This window comes from Delphinapterus leucas, chromosome 10, assembly GCF_059928025.1.
Source record: "Delphinapterus leucas isolate spDelLeu-1000000601 "Yukka" chromosome 10, BTC_Dleu_Yukka2, whole genome shotgun sequence".
Lineage (NCBI taxonomy): Eukaryota > Metazoa > Chordata > Mammalia > Artiodactyla > Monodontidae > Delphinapterus > Delphinapterus leucas.
In genome coordinates this window covers 97,015,596-97,028,721 of record NC_143138.1, presented here as the reverse complement: position 1 = coordinate 97,028,721, position 13,126 = coordinate 97,015,596, and the positions used below count along the sequence as shown (strand labels likewise).

Sequence of the window (13,126 nt, the reverse complement as noted above, 5' to 3'; positions counted from 1 at the left end):
CCATCTACCCCCAGCATTCGTAGACCTTTGTCTTTCCTTGCAAAGTAGACTGTTGTAACATTTTGTACATTGGAGTTTCAGTGGATATTCCCTAAGAATAGAATTCACTCTAACATTAATTTTCATATTCCATTGGAACTCTTGTTTATACCTGTATCCTCAAAGGAAAGAGCAAAATGACTTTGCTGTACTCTTCCAGTTATATTTTAAACTGTAATTGCATGTGTAAAAGTTAAGTGTTTTAACTCTGTGTGATTTTTTTTTAACCCTTTTATTTTGAAATGACTTTAGACTTACAGAAAAATTACAAAGACAGGACAGGGAGTTCATGTATACCCATCGTCCAGCTTCAGTGTTAAGAGTTTATATAACCAGGGTACATTGAGCAACACCATGTAATTAATATTGGCTATATGCCCTTATTTTAACAGCTGCTGAAATAGTTCAAGAAATTGAAAATATGGAGAAGACTAGGATGCGTCTTGAAGCTAGTAAACTCAACGAAAGCGTATGTTGGTGGTCTTTTTCAGTATCTCGGTAGAAATGAAGGAAGGAAAAGTCGAATACCCTACAAATTAAAGCAAACCAGTGTTGAATCTGTTCAGTGGGAAATGTACTAGAACACATTTCCATATAATGTATTATGATTTACTTGCAGCTCATTTTAGCATTTTTATCATATTTAGAAGTCTTCTGGCACAAGATCAATCCAAAGTAGAGTTTATTGATGAATTACAGTTTTATGGAAAAAACCATGTGCCCGTACATCAGGTAACCTTGGTATTGGTCCTTTTTCTGGTGGTTGCATTTAATAAGTTCTTTAACATTTAACCTCTGTGGCCCTTAAGATCTTCATCTGTAAAACTCAGGGGGTTAACTATATCATCTCTAAGATCCCCTTTTAGCTCTGGCATTCTGCAATTCTATGGTTATACTGATGGTGAAATTAAGTAATTTTAAGAGTTGATGAGGATTGAGCATCTATTGAGCTTACTGAGGGAATCAGAGACCTAAATTTCTTCACTGTTGCCTTCCTCTAGCTTGATGGTCCAAAACTTGAGGAAAGGATACCAAAGAAGAAAATAGCCATTGTGTCCTTTGACACTGGAGGAAGTGTTTTGGGCTCTCCCAAGTAGACTTTTTTTCTAGACCATCGGTAATGTGTTTGTAAGGAAAGCAACAACCTTAGGGAAGTAAGTTTATAATCAGATAGTAGAAAAAAATGAGGTTTTCATTGACTTTACTATTACCTGTGTGCTAACTATAAGATGGAGACTATAATGAATCGTGTAAGTACATTTCAGATCTTTTAAGTCTAAAATTTTAAAAAGTGAATTAGAAATTTCACACGTGAAGTCTTGTATTATTGCATTTTCTCTGTATACCTTTGTGTAGACTTGGAAAAGTTAGGCTGGAAAAGGTAGAAGACAAACAAGAAGATCTGCCTTGTTAATGATCTGCTAAATGTCGCTTTAGTCTTGTAGTTTTATGTTACCTATTGTAGTAATGAATGTGGAAAATTAAATATTGAAAGTAGGCAACTTAATTGATTGTTGTCTTAATACTTCATAAATTCTAATGGAATCAGTGTTGCATTTTCTACTGATGAAAAAAAGTAATGAGTAAAATGTATGTTAATTACAATATTCAAGAGAAGTAAACAGGAGTTAATCTTCCTAAGTCTATATAAAACAGACATGAGAGATTATTTTCCTCTATTTTAAACATCCCCATTTGAGATTTTAAAGTTTATAGTACTAATTTCTATTTTTTGTCATTTTTGGTAATTTTTAATTAAGAATTTTTGGATTTTTTAGATAATGGTTTTTACAAAGGACCAAACAGAAAAGGAAATAGATGAAATTCACAGTAACTATCGTAAGTTATGTGATGTTTTCTTTGTTTACAAAGAACTTGGGTTACAGTTTTTCATCTTAAGTATTTTTATATTAATGTTTAATACAAACTTTCTTGTTAATATTACTTAAGAGACTGAATTTTGGTTGAGTGTTTACTCAAGACAGTGACCTTTTTTTGTAACTGTGTGTGCTCTTTGATTTGTGACTAACATTCTACTTTGAGCTTATCACTAAGCACTTTGCAAATATTAATTAGTTGCTCTCAAAGCATCTCTGTGAGAAGAAAATGGGATTAAAATGGAAACATTCCTGACTTGCCATCCTGTCCTCAGGCCAGTGACAGTATTTATGTAAAGAATTTCAGCACTCTGTAGCTTGCATATTTATGCTGAAGATGGTTTTCATTTTATTCATTATTACCAGCTTCCCAACTTTATCGCTTCATTTTCCTTAAATGACCTTTATATGTATCTTTTTCAGTGCTAGCACATTACTGTTTTGTCAGTTAGATAGCTGCTTATTCTTTGGCTGGTTGGTTGGTTTTTAGTTTAAGTTTAAATTTAAGTGCCTGGCAAACAGTAGATAGTTAATATTTGCTGAAAGAATATTCCACACACGATATGCCTTAGTTGTGCCAAAAGAATTGTGTTTTCTTTTTTCACTTCTTAAGCTTTGAAGGGGCAGATACAGCTGTGATCTGTGTGGGGCGGGAGGATGAAGTACACAGGCACTAGATGTAGTTGTGATGGCCCCAGCCTTCTCAGAGTAGGGAAAGGAGGCTGGAGGATTCACGGACCAGAGGCTGAACCACAAAAGTTACAGCGCTGGTGCTCTAAAGACAGACAGATGTGATCGATCCTCTTTGATCAACCTTTGGGAAGCCAAAGTAATTTTTCTTGATACAGGAGCTAGGGAATATCAGATGATCACTGAAGTGGCAAAGCTAAAGCCTGTAACAACAAGGAAACCAGAAAATTTGCATGGAACAAAAATAATTTAAATCACTAAAGGGTGGTATCTAACAATTATGCTACACTAAAGAAAACGTGGGTTAGATATAGGCAAGAAAATATACAAATATCTATTGCCCACCATTTAAATATCTTTAAAAACTTTAATTTTACTAAATAGGTCAACATATTAAATTAATTCATTTAGCTCTAAAATAAACCTTGGTATATACTTTTTTTTTTTAAACCTTTTGGGCACTTCCTAAAGCTCAAGCACTTATTATTAACATTATAGTGTAGTTGCAGTTTGATTTAGTATCAGGATCTAAATATACCATTGATGGTTCTTCTGTTTTTTAAACCTTTTAATTAATGTTTTAATGTACGTGAGTTTTTAATTTTTTTAATTTACTTTTTGGCTGTGTGGGGTCTTTGTTGCTGCACGCAGGCTTTCTCTAGTTGCGGAGAGCAGGGGCTACTCTTCGTTGCGGTGCACGGCCTTCTCATTTTGGTGGCTTCTCTTGTTGTGGAGCACGGGCTGTAGGCACGTGGGCTTCAGTAGTTGTGGCACACGGGCTCAGTAGTTGTGGCTCGCGGGCTCTAGAGTGCAGGCTCAGTAGTTGTGGTGCACGGGCTTAGTTGCTCCGTGGCTTGTGAGATCTTCCCGGACCAGGGCTCGAACCCGTGTCTCCTGCATTGGCAGGCGGATTCTCAACCACTGCGCCACCAGGGAAGCCCATGTATGTGGTTTTTAAGCACATTTCTCTAAGGCTTATTAAAAACTGACTCCTCGCCACCTCCTTGTCTCCGTCTTCATTTCCTAGAATTAACAACTGTCAAATCTTTTGGCTTTTGTTTTAGTAATTACCTTCATGTTTATAAAAGATTATTCTTTCTGCTATTTCTTGAAGTGTTTCAGTTTTCCATGTTAACAATTGATTGAAGTCCTAATTTGAAAAATGAAAATTTAGCTCTTTTGTACATCCTGACTCTTACCTTCTCCTCCCTCCCAATTTCTGAATATTGTCATAATTTTTTATAAGGTCAGTATTAGTTAGAGACATTGTATACAGTTTGAACCGGGCAACATACAATACTCTGGTTATGAAGTGTGTCAGAGTATGCCACCACCCAAGAATATGCCACCATGACATGTTGCTTTGAGCAGAAGGCAATTGAGAAGCAGCAGAAAGGAAAGCTCTCTGCCTTCCCCCATTTGCCTAAGTGTAGGACACAGTTACAAAGGTGTCTGTCCCTCCTCCCCTCTCTATCCCTAGAAGTAAGTTAGTCTTTCCTGTTGACGGAGAAGGCTCTGACTTAAATCAGCATAGCAGACTTCACTCTTGTTTACTGTGTTTTTCCTGGCCATCTCCCCATAACTGGCCTCCCACACACCTTTCTTTTTTTTTTTTTTTTTTAATCTAGCTGAAGATGGTATTTAAGCCAGTGTTCTAAGTCACCTCCAAGTGGTTTAGAGTTACTTATTTTTCTCTGGGTATCTTCCATATATACATGAGGTATACATGTTAAAAAACATCTGTTTGTTTTTCTCATGTAAATTTGTCTTTTGTTATAAAGCCCCAGCTAAGAACTAAGAAGGTTAGAAGGGAGATTATTTTTCTGCCCTTACAGTTGTAATTCCTTTTAGGAAAACATTCTGTTTTCTCTATAATTAGTAATTTTATTTGCTTAGTTTTCTATTTATCTGATATTAATTTATCTGTAAACTTTCCATGAGAAATGTCAGTGACTTCCTATTTACATTGAAACTCATAGATTATTTATCAACTCACTGTTTTCTCCAGAGCATCTTACCTGAAGCAGCCCCCAGCCCTTTTCCAGGCTACTGTGACCGTGCTTTGGGCCTCCTTCATAGCTACCCTGGAATTTCCTTTCACCAGCCTTCTGGGTATTCTCTCCTCCCTCCTGTGTCAGTTCACCTATTTCAGGATCCAAATCTGCCTCTTCTTTTTCCTTGTTTTGGTGGAATACATTTTTCCAGGCAAGTCTCTCGGGGAAAAAAAGGGTATATGGAGGAATACTTTTTGAGTCCATACATAGCTGGAAATATTACTTTTACTATTGACTTATTATTTGGCGTAGATAAATTGCCCACATAGCTAGTAAAAAGCAGGACTGGAAATTAAACCCACATTCATCCCATGCTCAATTTGAAGCCCTTTGCACTGTAGCATGCTTTGAATCTGAGTGAATAGCTTGTATGTTGAGAACTTCTTTTGAGTGGGGGTGGGGGTGCGCTAAGCTTTAGTTTCAGGTTATCTTGCTTAAAAAAAAGCTTAATTTTATGAATGAGTTACTTTGGTAGTTTTGTGATGATATATCTTTCTTATTTTCTTTAGCAGTCTTTTGGATAGATTTATCTTCACGAGTCCCTCTTTTAGAAGAGGAGAGAAACAGTGAAATCAATTTGAGGCTTAGTTGCAGATCTGTAGAAAGTGTATTTGATACAGAGTTGAATCAAATGAGTTTATTGAGTTACCTGTGGGTTTCAGGTTGCAAATGCTTTTGGTAGGTCGTCTTAATTAAGACTGAATTGCTCCAGTAAGAGGCGGAATCTTAGCCTGAAGGAAGTTACTCTACTTGCCTAACTGCCATGACAGACATATTTTGGGGATCTTCACGCTCTTCACCTTGGTAAAATATAGTTTTATACGCTGCCAAGAAAAAAAAGACAAACCTCCAGTGAACACTCCGGGATTACCTCCTGTAACTTTTCCTGAGAGCACCAGCTTAATCCTGTTAAGTAGGCAAGGCATTTTAGCTTAATATGTTCCTTTGTTTTTTTAATTTGGTTGTTCACTAATTCAGTAAATGTTTATTGAGCATCTGCTATGTGCTAGCTGTTCTTCTAGGTAGTGAGTATAGAGCAGTGAGCAAGACACATAAATTTCTCGTCATGGAGCTTATATTCTAATAGCAGACGGATAAATAACAGTAAATCAGCAGATGACTGTAACAGTTTTAGGTGGCAGATGCTATAAAGAAAATAAAGCAGAGTAATTTATAGAAATTATGGGGACATTAGATAATGTAGTCAAGAAAAGGTTTTTCTTGAGGAGTTGACATTTGAGATGAGTCATAAGTAAAAAAAAAATCGAAATGGGCTTCCCTGGTGGCACAGTGGTTGAGAATCTGCCTGCCAATGCAGGGGACACGGGTTTGAGCCCTGGTCTGGGAAGATCCCACATGCCACGGAGCAACTAGGCCCGTGAGCCACAACTACTGAGCCTGCGCATCTGGAGCTTGTGCTCTGCGACAGTGAGAGGCCCGCGCACCACGATGAAGAGTGGCCCCTGCTTGCCGCAACTAGAGAAAGCCCTCGTGCAGAAACGAAGACCCAACACAGCCAAAAAATAAAATTAAATAAATAAAAAATGACGTAAAATTACAAAACACAAAACAAAACAATATTGCTAGCGGAACTTCCCTGGTGGCGCAGTGGTTAAGACTCCGCGCTCCTAATGCAGGGGGCTTGGGTTTGATCCCCGGTCAGGCGCAGACAAAAAAAAAAAAAAAAAAAATTGAAATGAAAATAAAGGCAGCCATTCACAGAGCCGGAGGAAGAGTATTGCAGGCAGAGGGAGCATCAGGGGCAGAGGTGCTGAGGTAGACACAGCGTCGGCGGGTGTGAGTAGAGTGTAGTAAGCGAAGCGGAAGAGTGGTGTACAGGGAGGCAGGGCCAGGTCCCGGAAGGAAAGACCTTGTAAGAGTGTACTGGGCTTTATTCTTCCTGCAGTGGGAAGTCATTGGAGAGTTTAGAAAGACAAGTAATACGATTTTACTTATGTCTAAAAAGATGGCATCTGCTGAATAGAGAATAAATTGTAAGGTGGCAAGAAATAGTAAGAAAACTAACCGAAAGGCTCTTCACGCAGGCCACATTTATGGATCACCCAGACAGTATTCTAGGTATTGGGAATATAACATTAAAGAAACAGACCAAGTCTCTGCCCACATGGAGCTTACACTGTATTGGGAATAGTCAGACAGTAAGCAAACGAGTAAGGTGTGTCAGATAGTGATACATGCTATGAAGAGACTTAAGGTAGGGGTAGAAAGTGATGGAGCTGCTCGACCAGAAGGGCTCCTTTAAGAAGGGTGATGTGATGTTTGAGAAGAGACCTGAATGAAGTGAGGCCATTTTAGTAAATTAGGTCAGGCATGTGGCATTTCTAGAGTGGTAGCAGAAGTAAAATACACAATTCAAGGTAAACTTTCAAAGTAGAACCAATAGTACTTGCTGATGAATTTAATATAGGGGGTGAATAAAAGAGGAATCAAGAATGACCCCTGCACTTTTGGTTCAAGCACCTGGAGAGTGATGATGCCATTTACTGAGATGGATACCAGGGTGAGGATTGTGGATGGGGAAATGGAATCAAAATTCCTATTTTGTCTGTGTTAAGTTTTGGGTTTTAGTGGATATCCACGTGGAAAAGAGAATTAGGCATGAATGGATGAATCTATCTAACTAAAAAGACATGTGCTTTAAAATTGTATACTTAGATACAATTAGCTGGGAGAAGAGTTCTGTGGGGAACAGAGCCTAAGGCTAAGCCCTGGGGCACCCCAACTTTTAGAGCAACAATTCTCAGTTCTCTAAGCCTCTGTACACTCTTAAAATTTGTCTAGGGCACCGAAGAGCTTTCATTTATGTGGGTTATAGTTGTTGATATGTATCATATTACATATTAAAGCTTGGGGGACTTCTGCTTCTGGCCAAGGCAGAATAATTGAGACCTGATATACAACAACCCCCCCCGCCCCCCCCAAAAAACAACAAACAACCACTGTAAATGGACAAAACATATGAAATAGTTTTCAAGACGTTAGACATTAGGTAACAAAGGACAGGAATCTCTGAGAGATGGAAAAATTTATTATATGAGCCCTATAATAGAGTTTCTAGGCTCCTAGTCAGGCAGGGAGATCCTAGGCAGAGCTTGGAGGGCTCTGAGTTGAGGAGAAAGAAAGACCAGAGAAACTGAAGGAGCTGAAGTTTGCAAGACAGAGTGTGGAGAAGAGAAAGTTGCACTGAAGAGAGAACCCCGGGGGTCTGCAGAAGGTCACCTTGTGAGTTCATTCAGTGCACAAAGTTTGTTCACAAAGCCCTCTGGAAGACCACCAATATTTGGAAACTAAATAATACACTTCCAAATAACACATGGGTCTAAGAAAAATTAAAACCGAGAAATTTCAAAAATATTTATTAACTTATTTAAAAACAACAATAAATTCATTATATTAACATAAATCATAAATGGCATATTTTGGTAAAAAGATAACTTTCCCAGCACAGAAAAATCAAAGTAAATGGAGATTTCTACTCCTAGCCCAGATGGAATAACAGACTGTATTTACTTTTCTCCCTTAAAAGCTAGAAAACCAGATGAAATATATAAATCAGTAGATTTTCAGGTATTGGAAAAAGGTAGCACAGGACTGTTTCCCCTGAGAGAAAGAAAACAAATAAGATGGTGAGCTCTACAGGTCCAGCAGCTTGCAGGCAGCTTTAAGGTCCCAGGTGGGGGAACCTCAAAATAATCACTAAATAGGTACAACAATATAAAATTAACAATATCCTATTGAAATTACCAGGAATTCAAAGAAGCAAAAACATAACATCCTAGAAAAGAGAAAAATCAATTAATAGAACCAGACCCAGCAATGACAGAGACGATGAAACTAGTAGATAAAACTGTTTAAACAACATTTACAAATATGTTCTTTAGAAGAAGGAAGAATGAGGGAGGGTCATGCTGAGTTGAGAAATGGACAGTATTAAAAAAAGACCAAAAAGGGAGTTCCCTGGCAGTCCAGTGGTTAGGAGTCCTTGCTTTCACTGACCTGGGTTTGATCCCTGGTTGGGGAACTAGATCCCAGAAGGCGCACAGTGTGGCCAAAAAACGAAAACAAAAACAAAAAAAACAAATGGAATTCCTTAGATGACATACATACTTGAATTGAAAAATATTCTGGCTGAGGTAAATGCAGATTAGGGAATAAATTGAACTGAATGAAAGGACGTCATAGCAATGTGTGTTGCAGCTAAAGCAATGCTTAGAAGGAAATGTGTAGCATTAAAAGCTTATATTAAAAAAGAGAAGAGGTTTTAAATTTGTTATCTATGCTTTCATCTTAAGAAACTAGGAAAAGAAGGGCAAATTCCATCCTAAGTAAGCAGATGGAAAGTAACAGTGAAGAGCAGAAATCAGTGAAATTGAAGACAGAAAAATAACAGAGAAAATCTATGAAACCACAAGCTGTTTGTAAAGGTCAACAAAATTGGGAACCCTCTAGCAAGCCTGATTAGGACAAAAAGAGAGAAAGCACAAATTGCCAATATCAGCAATAAAAGAGGGAGAATTACTAAGTATCCTATTGATATTAAAAGAACAGTAAGGGAATATTATGAATAACTTCATGCCAGTCAGTGTGGAAACATACATGAAATGGACAAATTTCTTGAAAGACACAATTACCAAACCTTACTCAAGAAGAAATAGATAAGGTTGAATAGCCCTATATCTAGTTAATGAATTGAATTTGCATCCCCAGGAAGAAAACTCCAGATCCAGTTGGCATCGCTGGTGTGAATTCTATGAAACACATAAGGAAGGAAATAATACCAATTCTACAAAATTTTTTCTAAAAAATTGAAAAGGAAGGAATACTTCCTACCTCATTTTATGAAGCTAAAGTTTCCATGAAAGTTAAAACCAGACAAGGATAGTATAATAAAAAGTTCTGACCAATATTCCTCATGAACATAGATGCAAAAATTCTTAACAATATTTTAGTAAATCAAATCCAGCACAACATAAAAAGGATAATGCATTATAACCAAGTGGAATTTATCCTAAGAATGCAAGATTGGTTTAATGTTAGAAAATTGATCAATATAATTCAGTGTATTAACAGACTGGAAAAAAAACCACTATAATTTTATAAGTAGATGCAGAATAAGTATATGTCAAAGTTGAACACCCATTAGTAATAAAAACTCTCACTAAATGAGAATTTTTTTAATCTGGTATAGCAGGGATCCCCAACCCCTGGGCCGTGGACCGGTACCAGTCCACGGCCTGTTAGGAACCGGGCTGCACAGCAGGAGGTGAGCGGCGGGCGAGCGAGTGAAGCTTCATCTGCCGCTCCCCATTGCTCCCATTACCGCCTGAACCATCCCCCAACCCCGGTCGGTGGAAAACTTGTCTTCCATGAAATCAGTCCCTGGTGCAAAAAGGTTGGGGACCGCTCTGGTATAGGATATCTGAAAAACCTACAACTAACATCATATTTAATGGTAAAATATTGAATGCTTCTCTTCTGACTAGGAACAGGGTAGAGAAGTCTGTTCTTACCACTTTTGTTCAGCATTGTACCGTGGGTCCTTGCCAGTGTGATAAGGCAAGAAAGAGAAGTAAGATTCAGATTTGAAAGGAAGAAATAAGACTTCTTGTTCACAGTTGACATGATCATCTTTCACAAGTAGTATGAATCGTAAAAGAAAAAGAAAAAAGTGATAAATTATATTTCATTAAAACAAAAGCTTTTACACTTCAGAAGACAAATATGAAGGGACTTCCCTGGTGGTCCAGTTGTTAAGACTCCATGTTTCCACTGCAGGGGGCGTGGGTTCGATTCCTGGTAGGGAAACTAAGATCCCACATGCTGCATGGTGTGGCAAAAAAAAAAAGAAAATGAAAAAGCAAGTCACAGATTGTGAGAAAATATTGTAAAATTTATATTTGACAAAGTGCTAGTATCTGTATTATATAAAGAACTCTTAAAATTCAATAAGTCCTAGGATGTATTTTTTAAAAGCACAGATATTTAAACATCTTCAGAGAAGGAGATACTCAAATACCAAATAACCACATGAAAAGATACGGTTATTTTAATGGCAAAAAAGAAAAAAGAAAGAAAGAAAGGATAATCCCAAGTGCTGGCCAGGATGTAGAGCTAATGGAACTCTTATACATTGCTGGTGAGAATGTAATATGATACAGCCACTTAGATAAACAGTTTAGTAGTCTGTTATAAATGGAAACATAAAGCTACCTACCAGTAATTCTACTCCTAGCTATTTACCCAGCAGAAGTGAAAGCATATGTCCACATCTAGATTTTTATTTATTTATTTTTTATAAATTTATTTATTTTTGGCTGCATTCGGTCTTTGTTGCTGCGTGCGGGCTTTCTCTAGTTGCGGTGAGCGGGGGCTGCTCTTCATTGCGGCGTGTGGGCTTCTCACTGTGGTGGCTTCTCGTTGCGGAGCATGGGCTCCAGGCGCATGGGCTTCGGTAGTTGTGGCACGCGGGCTCAGTAGTTGTGGTGCACGGGCTTAGTTGCTCCACAGCATGTGGAATCTTCCCGGACCAGGGCTCAAACCCATGACCCCTGCATTGGCAGGCGGATTCTTAACCACTGAGCCCCTAGGGAAGTCCCAGTAGTTTACTTCTTTTTCGAGCTGAATGACACTCCACTCTCTGGATGTACCACAGTTTATTATCCATTAACCTAACGAAGGACATCTTGGTTGTTTCCTCTTTCCATTTTTAATGCACTCTGGCACTTTTTATTCTATTCTTTTTTTTTTTTTGCAGTACGCGGGCCTCTCACTGCCGTGGCCTCTCCCGTTGCGGAGCACAGGCTCCAGACGCGCAGGCTCAGCAGCCATGGCTCACGGGCCCAGCCACTCCGTGGCATGTGGGATCTTCCCGGGCCGGGGCACGAACCCGTGTCCCCTGGATTGGCAGGCGGACTCTCAACCACTGCACCACCAGGGAAGCCCCATCCTATTCTTATTATTGTTTTAAGAAAAAAATGCTGGTCTGGATCTACTAAGTTGTTTTCACAACCCACACTGTGTTTCAAAAGCACGGTCCCGTCCTAGGCTTATTTGTATGCAGTGGGAAAGATTCACAAGAGAGGGGGAAATAGATGATAGAGTAAAGGATAATTGCACATACTGTATCACTGAGAAGGCCTTAGTGATGGAATCCAGAGCATAAATTAGCAGTTGGCCCTTAATTGCAGCAAGGATCACCGTTTCATGCTAACTGCCAGGAAGATAGATCATGTGTGCACAGATGAAGTAGTGGTAGTTGGAAGACGACAGAGTTCCTGTTAGAAGTTTTCTGTAGTTTCAAAGTAGTGTGAGCCCAACTGAGATGGGAGTGTTGGAGGTTTGGAGAAAGTATGAAGTCGACATTTTGGAGAATTGTAAAGCAAAGTTTACTTGAGAAATGTAGAAATGTTGTACGATAGTGCTGAGTGCTTGTTTGACTTACGGTCATGAATTTAAAGTGAGGCTAGTCAGTTCAGGTTAAATGAATGAATCCTGAGTGAATGTTAGCCTTTAGTGTTAATCTGTTCTTCATCCATGTTTGCTGCGTGGGTGTCATAGGTAGTTGGGGAAAAAAAGACATGAGATTTTACTTTGGGAGACACTGACTTCAGACGCACTCTGTGATTTAAAGTAAATGAGTATGTATCTCAGTGACATCACTTTAGAGGCTAGAGTCTGTCCCACTCTTGGGATCCTGGTTTTGGTGCACCCCTGGGTTCATGGGCAGACCCAGAGATACTCTGGCTGTAAACGCTGCTCTAAAAAAAGAGCAGGTGAGGTGGTGAGGGCATGAAGGGCTTCACTTGGCACTAGAAAAGATTATGGTATTTCAACTTGGTGAGGCAGAAAGGGTGGTATGATTCAAGTATTAAAAATCTTGAAGAGTATGACTTGGTTCAATGTGGGCTTATTTGTCAGCTCCTACCACTGTCTGAACCACTTAAAACTTTTAAGAGGTAAATTCAGGGCATTGAGCCAGCAGAACTGAGACTTTAAACTCTAAAGTTCTCCTTGCCAAATGGCAGAACTCCTAAAATGAGTGGGAACAATTTTATTAGTGATAATCTCTTGGCATTGTTCATTTTTTGAGGGGTTATTGGACTTCTTGGGCCAAAGCCAAAGCTGTGGTTGCCATTTACTTTTTGCTTTCCAACCTAGCTGTAGGGGTAATTAGATTTAAAAAGAAAATCTCTTCTAAACCTGGGATTTTATTACTTTAGAAGATAAAGTCATTAAGCCTCCTTAGCTGTTATGAGATTACTTTAGCAAGTTTCCTGAGTCATTTTCTAAATCCACAATCCATAAGTACACAACGGAGGAGCCTTACTAGCAGGAGAAGCCTTACTAGCAGAATGGCCCAGGCTGATCTGCTTAAATTATGTAGACCCCATAGTGCTGTGTTACCCTTGCCTAAGACAAACTACATAAGGATGGCAGTGGTGGTAG

General features: G+C 38.7%; 1 protein-coding gene across 5 annotated transcripts in view; it reads left to right on the top strand.

Annotated features, from left to right (window-relative positions):
- RAD18 (RAD18 E3 ubiquitin protein ligase) overlaps positions 1–13,126 on the top strand; it is a 115,709-nt gene that overhangs the window by 62,214 nt on the left and 40,369 nt on the right. For 4 of the 5 annotated variants that reach the window (XR_016394755.1, XM_089919586.1, XM_022564695.2 and 1 more), the window contains 2 exons: positions 432–508; positions 1,818–1,878. The exons of the other annotated variant lie outside the window; for it this stretch is intronic. Coding sequence is in view for 3 of the 4 variants with exons in the window: in XM_089919586.1 (XP_089775712.1) it covers positions 432–508; positions 1,818–1,878 (138 nt within the window). In the remaining variant the exon portion in view is untranslated. The remainder of the gene's footprint in view (positions 1–431; positions 509–1,817; positions 1,879–13,126) is intronic. 5 annotated transcript variants of the gene reach the window in all.